The 8,656-nt window shown below is 36.6% G+C and overlaps 1 protein-coding gene across 3 annotated transcripts; it reads right to left on the minus strand.

Annotated features, from left to right (window-relative positions):
• Positions 1-4,003, minus strand: LOC110030490. 3 transcript variants are annotated; one of them, XR_002294658.1, is made up of 8 exons: positions 3,512-4,003; positions 3,181-3,285; positions 2,917-3,075; positions 1,777-1,944; positions 1,482-1,598; positions 1,275-1,379; positions 623-1,186; positions 1-185 (listed from the first exon to the last, which is right to left on the minus strand). XR_002294658.1 is itself a non-coding variant. In XM_020733217.1 (7 exons), exons 1-7 carry the CDS (start codon positions 3,875-3,877, stop codon positions 704-706), a joined length of 1,509 nt encoding a protein of 502 aa, XP_020588876.1. In that variant the 5' UTR covers positions 3,878-4,003; the 3' UTR covers positions 195-703. The 3 variants fall into 3 exon arrangements, 1 of the variants encoding a protein (XP_020588876.1); XR_002294657.1 differs by having other exon boundaries at positions 4-185; positions 3,181-3,291; XM_020733217.1 differs by lacking the exon at positions 1-185 and having other exon boundaries at positions 195-1,186; positions 3,181-3,291.
• Between the last annotated feature and the right edge of the window lie 4,653 nt (positions 4,004-8,656).

Genomic DNA, 8,656 nt, shown 5'->3' on the forward strand with positions numbered 1-8,656 from the left:
AATGTACAAATAGACAGAATGAACTGGATAAACTAATTTATCTCTACTCACTTGAAGATTCGAAAAAAAAAAAACAAAAACAAATATAAATGTAACCAGTCCTGTAATCTCACGAATGGCAAAGCGCCAATTCTCATCCAACAATATGGGGGAATCCATCCAATCACAAATTCTTTTGTAGAAACCTGCGAGGATTGAAAATCATATACTTCAGACAAATCCTGAGCCAAAACAGCAAGCAAATATATCGCTTCATAGACAAGTCCTCCAGTGTGCACTTGAAACAGTGAAACAAGTTAGGCTGAATAACAACAATATTAGCCAAAACTTAGCAAGATCACAATATTATTCATACCTTTACAAGACTAACCAAAAACAGTTTGGAATTATATATGTATTATTATAATCACTAAGATACAGGGTAGGTTACATTACAATTTAAAGGTCATGAGTTACTACAAAAAAAGGGTAGGAATGCATCCAATTTAGTTGTTTCCATAAACCACAGTGGCCAGAAACAACTTGAGCTAAGTAGACTTTTTTTTCATATCATTACTACTTAACAGAGAATCCATACATGACCAGATCATGAATTCTAAGCAAGCAAATGCTAAGTACTCACTGTTTCAATGAATTGGAGGATGAAACCACAGAACTTAACAAAGGACGGTTCCAGCTGTGCAGCACACTTTACAGCCAAAACTCAACCATAGTAACCATAAGAGTACCCAAATCTTGAGACAGAAAAATCATGATGGTAACTGCCTGAAGAACCATGATGGTAACTGCCTGTAGAATCATGATGGTAACTGCCAGTATAAACACGTGAGATTGGAGTTCCTAAGTGACCATTATACTTCAGATGTGGTGTGTGCGGACTCGAAAAGCTCGAATAGCCAGAATAGCGGCTCACAGAAGATGCTGGCTGAAACCTGTTAGTCATATCTGATGGTGTGGTGGGAGATGCCCAAGCCTTTGTTCTTTGTATCTTTCTAGGCAAGTAACCTATATCGTCAACAATCCAGCCACCCTTAGACTTCATAGTTCTCGTGCTCTTATCACAGTAAGAGCTTTTCTTTCTATGCTCTCTCCCAAAATCGCGAGGTAGGGACTTTGACACTTTAGCATCTTTTTTAGCTTTTAATTGACTAATAGGCATAGATGACTCTCCGAGACGCTTCACAGACTAAGAAGCAAAAATTTGCCTAAGTTAAAAAACTTAAGACCATAAACTGCAATGAAAGCTACAAATGAGCAAGGTGTATCAAAGTCACCTTTAGTTTATTTGTGCAACCCCTTGCAAAATGCCCTTCTTGACCACATTTGTAGCAAAGAGTGGGTGTCATAACAGTAGTTTCACACCGTTGTTTTGCACAACCCTTAAAAATTGAGTTTAATCAAAGAATTTAGTAATTAAAGTATTCAGGAAATCAAGGACATAGAAATATTGATGAAGAAAATAAAGTAGCCAGTCAGCTCACTTGGCCAGTATGACCAAACTCAGCACAATTGTAACAAGATATTTCAATTGGACCATTGTCCTTGTAATCAACACAGCACAGATGACCATATTGCTTGCAAATGTAACATCGTATTTCCTGTGGATTTGAAGTAGACATATGTATTACAGAAAAATTTCATCACTTAAACTTCAATCATTGCAATTCACTTTCCAAAAATGTGGCGAAGAAGTCCCAATTCTTGTTGTTGGCATTTATGGAAACTTGAATATATAAATAGAAAAAGTATCAAGAGGGTTCTTAAATCATCATTAACCTTGATATCACTAGATGCGTAATCTTTTCTGCAGAATGCCATATCATGTCCTAGATCTCCACAACGTAAGCATATTATGCTTATGGATTCATCGGAATTGTTTTTGCGCTTATCCGGGCACTCCTTTGCATGATGGCCCTTTCTTTTGCAGACAAAGCAGTCTTGTCCCTGCAAAAGATCAAATAAACGTTAATTCCAGTACATTAATGAAAAAATTTTGTCAAAGAGATAAAAAACACAAAAAAATGAGCAGAAATAAAAAAAAAGTCTACGCTAAAACAATGTCCACAAGGTGAGCACTCGCAGCTGGAATCTTGAGATTTTTTACTGTGTTTCCAACTCTAAACCAAAGAGTGTAGTATAACAGGAATTCTACGGTACATCGGTAAATAGAAAGTACATACCTTCTACTCAGTTTTCAATCTTTCTTTCAAAGAGCAGTATAAAGTGACTTGAAAACAGGCATAAAATCTACTCCGTATACCATATAAAATTTAGGAAAGTGCATGTTGTAACCGTCCAAGAAGAGAAAAAGCATCTCTTAGTGTGAATCTATTGCTAATGCAATGAAACAGAACAAATAAACCAAAGATGGATAAAAAAAATCAAACGCAAATGGTCATGTCTTGGGTCTGTTATGATTGCAACTTGCTCTCTATTATTTATATCTCCATTAGTTTTAGAATTCAACTGCAAAAATTTCATTTTAGAAGCTCAAAAACAAATATATATATTTTTAATTAGATAAAAAAAGGATAAACAAACTTCTATAAGTAAGCATAGAGCCCTGATCACACACCCACGCTCCCTACAGCCTTTAAAGAAGCAAACTAGGACATTAACTATAAGAAAGTTGAGCAAAATGACAATTCACGAAAAGTTTGGTAAAAAATAAAGAATAATTCAGTTTCCAATGATCTCTGGCTGTCCCGAAGTTATGACAATGAAGTTAGAAAAACAACATTATGTTATTCTGACCCTCATAAACTAAGAGATTAATAGGGTTGGCATTAAGCTACAATTTGATGAAAAATAAGACCAACATCAAACGGACAAGCCCAAATTCAGAGCGAAGCAAAAAGCTCAAGAAAAACTTACATGTCTTTCCTAATTGTTAAGAAACTTGCTTCTCAATATTACCTGCATGCAGTGCTTCCCAATGTGACCAAACTTCCCACAGACAAAACAAGGCTTCTGTCGCCTCTCCTCCATGCAGTTTGCAGCTGTATGACCTTCCTCTCCGCAGTTATAGCAAGTCTCCCAATTGACAGGACCCGGATCAAAGTATCTTGGGCCACGCTACCAAATAGAAGACAGAAAATGAAGTGGAGAGAACAAATAGTTTGTAGTTAAGAAATCTAATTTACAGAACATTACAATTTAAAACAAGAAAGAAACTCTTACCAGAAGCTTTCTCAAGACTAGGTTATTGGATTTTTCAGTGCCGACTTCTATCACAGAATCAGAAGTTCCAGCTGGTTCCTCTTTCTCAGCCTCAGGAGCATCAGGCTGTTCCTACAATCAAATGGCCAGCCCTTCATTCATTCCAGAACTCACAAATTTAACATGGACCACATGATTAGTACCAATTCATTAGAAAAGGGTACTCCAGTTTCTATTACAAATGACCAAATCACAGAATAAGCATGTTATATATCTAAAAAAAACCTTCAACCCACCTGCAGGCATAATGATTAAACAAAAACTCTTTCTTAAGAATAAGGAAAAAACATACTGTTACAAGTACATAATCAACTTCCTTCTTCGCCTTCTTCTTCGGCTTGCTCTTCCGCTTCCTCTTGACTTCCTCTTTCGTGCCCACCACAACCCCCTCCCTTCTACCGGCGGCTATTCCATCACGAACAACCTCAACTTCGTCAGCCGAAGAAGTGGAGAGATCTATGAAAAACGCCCGACATTTCTCTTTATCCTTGGCCCTATTCCGCTTGGCCTCGCGTAGGCGAGCTTTAGCTACTATCGCCAAGCTAAGATCTTCGTTGGCCTCCTGATCGTCGCTGCTTAGAAGGATCACTGCATCACCGGCGCTGTCTTCATCTCCCATCTCGCTCGCTTGTTCTCTGGATCTCCACCGCTGACCCATCTCGGAATTTGAGGGAGGAAACACGGAAACGACCCAAAGAATTACGATATCAACCGAAGCGCGCCTACGAAAACCCTAGATATTCCTCCAATCTTTGGTATTTTTTAGTTCCCTACCTTATGTGAATCAACCAAATATAAAAATTTTAAAGTTGCATTTAATTGGATGAAAATATAACACAATATGTACATCCAAGATTGGCCTGCATGAATCCCGATGCAACTAACGGTCTATATTAAAAAAAAATATCCCCCGATGAAAAGCTAGAAGTACTAATAAAACAGACCGGCTGAAGAACTGTCAGCAGACCGGCTGAAAAACTGTCAGCATACCAATAGTAGCCAATCGAATGATGATGATCAACCGAGACGATACAAACATTCACACCAACAACTCTCCATTAAATCCCCTAAAGATAAATAACTAATAAGAAACTCGACCGAACACCTTAAGACCGACTGAATTCCTCTCTCAAAATCGACCGGCTCTCTATAGCGAAGATCGACTGGCACATTAAAGGATGTCAAAATCATTTATAAATATTAAAGGCACAAAAAAGATAGTAGTACAATGTAACACCTCAATTAAAGTAGGGACATATAGGTAATTTTTCTCTTTATGATCCTCTATCTTCCATAAATATTGGTTCATATCATGAAATATATGTTTTTTGGACTCTTCTCTCTAGACCCATTCCGTAAGGCGATCTCTCTTCCCCTCTCTCTTATAGCCATTTAGTTACAATATTAAAAAATGGTCATAGAGCCCGGGAATACCACAGTTTGCGCTTATGGGGAAAGTCTATATGTGCTCTTTTATTTTTTTTTTCTCTCTCAACTTCTCCCTTAAGGTCCCACCGTTATGATTCTTGGGCATGCCTTACATGACAAATTTATATTCAAAATTGTAAAAGGTGAAGTGAGTGTGAAGCGTGCTCTAAAAAAGAATGTAAGTGACACCAACGAGGAGAAATGGATCTCAAAGACTCTTAAATAGGGAACATGATAAAGAGTTCATGCAACAGATCTGGAGTCTGAAACATTATTTCCATTTTCTTCTTAGTGACTTGGGCTAGGAGGCGAATACCTCAAAAAGGATGTTTGGCTCTCGACGATCGAAAAGAACCAATCAACCATACTAGCACACTGCTTGGCCTATCCCAGCCGACCGATACCCTACTAAACGCTTAAAGGGAGTATTATTTCAAAAACTTTTCTATTTTTATGACGAATCTCTTTAATGTCCTCCTGGATCAAATTGGCACTTGAGGAACTTGAATCCAAGAAACCACGCTGATGGTGACCTCAAAGAGGTCCAATAGGTAGAATATTTCCCAATCCCACATAAAAAATTCTTGGTCTCTGAGCTTGAATTGGATAATGTTCTGGAGGTGGTTTCCTAGCTGATAGAGACAAGCTTCAAGAAGGGTAAGGTGTAAATCACCCCAATAGCAAACCTTGGCAGTTGCTCTGCAAAGGCAACAACAATATATGCCTATGACCTGACAAAAAATGTGGCCCAATCGAGTCAATAATTTGACCAAATAACTTAGACCTTGATGAGTGAAAGAAGTGAGATAAATGATAAAATAAAAAAACATATGACCGACATCGACACTATATACATCTTATATGAGCAAAGCTGATCCATAATGCCAAACATCAAAAAGTCAGTCTCGAAGCTCAACATTGATGTAGTTCTTGAGGTTCTCCTTCCAATAGCAAGTTTTGATGGTTACCCTGAGAAGGCAACGACATGTTCCACCAAATTCCTGACAAAATGAGTGGGCCAATCGAAGAGACAAATCAGACCGAAGCAAAATGAGACAAAACTGTTCACTTAAATTTTTGCTAAAATTATTGTTGGTATACTGCAACTACATATACATAAGGTAAAGAGTCCCTAGTAGAAAACTTTTATTAAGGGGGGAAACATCAATGATAATTCTCCTACTTCTCAAGAAATGGTGATGGACCTAGATACAAAAGTTAGATGTGGTGACATGAGTCAATTTTATGTAATTTAACCTGCATTTTATACCACATTTTACTTGTTGTTTTTATGATTTTATCACATATTTCCAGTTGAGAAAAACTTTTGTTGATGTTGTGCAGGTTGCAGGTGAGGAATACAAATATTTTAGAATTATGATAAAATTTAACGAAAAAACAACCTAAAGTAACGTGACCACGCCTGAAAGAGGTGTGACCATGCCATACTTGCATACTTGTGGCGTGATAATGTCGAGGTTGAGCATGGCAATGTCACCTGGTTTAGAAACAAGCCTTGACCACACCAAATCATTTTTAGAACGTAAAATGGTTACCAAATTTGTATATTTTGCTATAATAAAGAGTTTTAGGGCTTCCTTGAGAGAAGAAGAGTTTTGGGATGGTTAGAGAGACATATTAGGAGAAATTCTTGAGTGTTCCCCTTAGTTTTTCTTCCTTTCTTGGGTTGAATTCTTTGGGCTAAGTTTCATCTTATATTCTTGAGAGTTTGAGGGAAGTTTTGTATTAGAGGGAGAGTTACTAATATTGTGGAGGAGATAAGTTGATTGTAAGTGTAACTTATCTTTGTTTCTTGCAATAAATTTGTGCATAGTTATTTTTGTTATGGTGTTCTTGACGACGCATGACTAAATTTTTCTTTGTGTCTCTGTGATGTATGAATAGTGATCTTGATCATGACTTTATAAGTTGTTTTTCTTTATAGTTTTTTTTGTGCTTTCATAGCCTATGTTGTTGGTTAACCTATGAGCTTTAAATACTTCTTTTTTAGCCAACTAGGATATTAAAATAGTTAGTGAAGCAGTGACCTCTAACCATTTCGTAGTAGAAAAGAAAGGGTTAACCATAGAATCCTAAGAGACTGGACATATTCCAGTATGATTCTACAAGCTTTTCGGAGGATAAGAACATTTATTGTTGAATGTCATGGAGATTGAGGAAGATTCAACCTCATGGACTCTAGTCTTTGTTTTTACCTAGACTTGGGCATAAGTAGAACTTATAGCCCTGGTATTCAACTATCATGTAGGAAAATATTTAGAAACACCGCAATCCACTATGATCGCCCAATCATAGAAAGACGAACCTCATTAATTTTAAAGAACTCTTAAGATTTTTCTCATTTTCTGTGTTTTCAATCATCTGCTATATGATTTGTTGTATTAGGATTTTAGGATTCAAACCACTTTTATGATTCCTTCAAGCTAGATTCAGCTAGATTCACAAGATTAGAACTAGAGATTTTTCTGTAGGAATAATTGTTAAACCCTACTTCATGGAATCGACACGCAAACTCTTAGAACACATACTACTTGACACAAGCACTTCCATTGTCAGACCAACTTACTTCTCGGTTAGTTTTGGTACATTAGGTGGTAATGTGATATTTAAAATGGATATAAGATAGACATATGATAATATTGATTGGAAGTTCATTTTGAAGGTATTAGAAGCTGTGGGTTTAAATGTTATCTTTTATAAGTTGATGCATAGAATTTTGACAATATTTACTACTCATTACTTATCAATGGGACTAATCATAGGCATTTAAAGCCTCAAGAGGCATCAAGCAGGGGAATCCTTTGTCTCCCACTTTATTTATCATTGCATTTAATTACATGTCCAGGTGTTTGAATAATGTATTTTATAAAAATTGTGCTATGTATTTTAATATTAAATGTTGTCTGTGAATATCTCACATTGCTTATGCTGATGAACATATCATATTTGAAAACTCTAATAAACAATCTATCAGAATACTTTGAAAGGTTATCGAGCATTTTGAGGTTGTTTCAGGTTTAACATGGCTAAGTACAACTTTATTTGTGCCAAAGATATCCCTCAAGTTAAAAGAAATTAGAATGATGATATTATAGGTTGATTTAAAAGGGACTTCCCATTATCATATTATAAGTTTGTTATGGATAAAGGTAGAAAGAAGTAGCAATTTTTTGAATGTTTATTTCAGAAGATCTTGTCTAGAATTCAATCTTAGGAGAAGGTTTTCTTATTGCATGGTTTCAAGATTACTCAAATTAAAAGCATAATTACCTCCATCCCCTTATATACAATGAAAATTAAGAAGATGCCTTAGGATACTTATATCAAACTTGAGAAGCAGTTCAATAAGTTCTTATGGTCAGCTAAAACATTTAGGATGCACTAGACTTCTTGGGATGAGGTCTGCAAGCCATGAATTAAAGGGGGGTTGTGTTTTAGAACCGTTAAGATGACTATGAAAATCATTTTTATGAAGCTTTGGGAGAAATTTAAGAGTGCTAGTTCTCTTTGGGATCAACTTTTGAAAGTTAAATATTGTGTTGATTTATGACCAAAGGAAAATATGTTGAGATTTTCATACCTATTTTATATTATTTTTAATGATATTGCACTTTAAAGAAATGTATTTTTGATGTTTGTTACAGGAATGATGAATTAGGGTCATTGGAGCAAAAATATATAAAAAGGAGCGAATTTGGAGCGGAGCGAGTTGGGAGCGAAATTTCCCAAAATGTGAAGATTTGAACTAGGCCGCCGACGGCGCCTTCTACCCCGCCGATGATGAGTTTTCCTGAGACTATCGAGTACAGGACAAAATTCTTCAGAAGCCCGCCGACAGCGCCCTCAAGGCCGCCGACGACCCCCTCAAGGTCGCCGACGGCGAGATCGACGGTTATGCCTACTCAAGCTTTGAATAAGGTCAAATTTTGAAGGGATGCTTAGGAAACTCTTGGGAAAGCTCATCCACAACTTTAAAAGAACATTTTGG

This window comes from Phalaenopsis equestris, unplaced genomic scaffold (genome assembly GCF_001263595.1).
Source record: "Phalaenopsis equestris unplaced genomic scaffold, ASM126359v1 Scaffold000726, whole genome shotgun sequence".
Taxonomy (NCBI): Eukaryota; Viridiplantae; Streptophyta; class Magnoliopsida; order Asparagales; family Orchidaceae; genus Phalaenopsis; species Phalaenopsis equestris.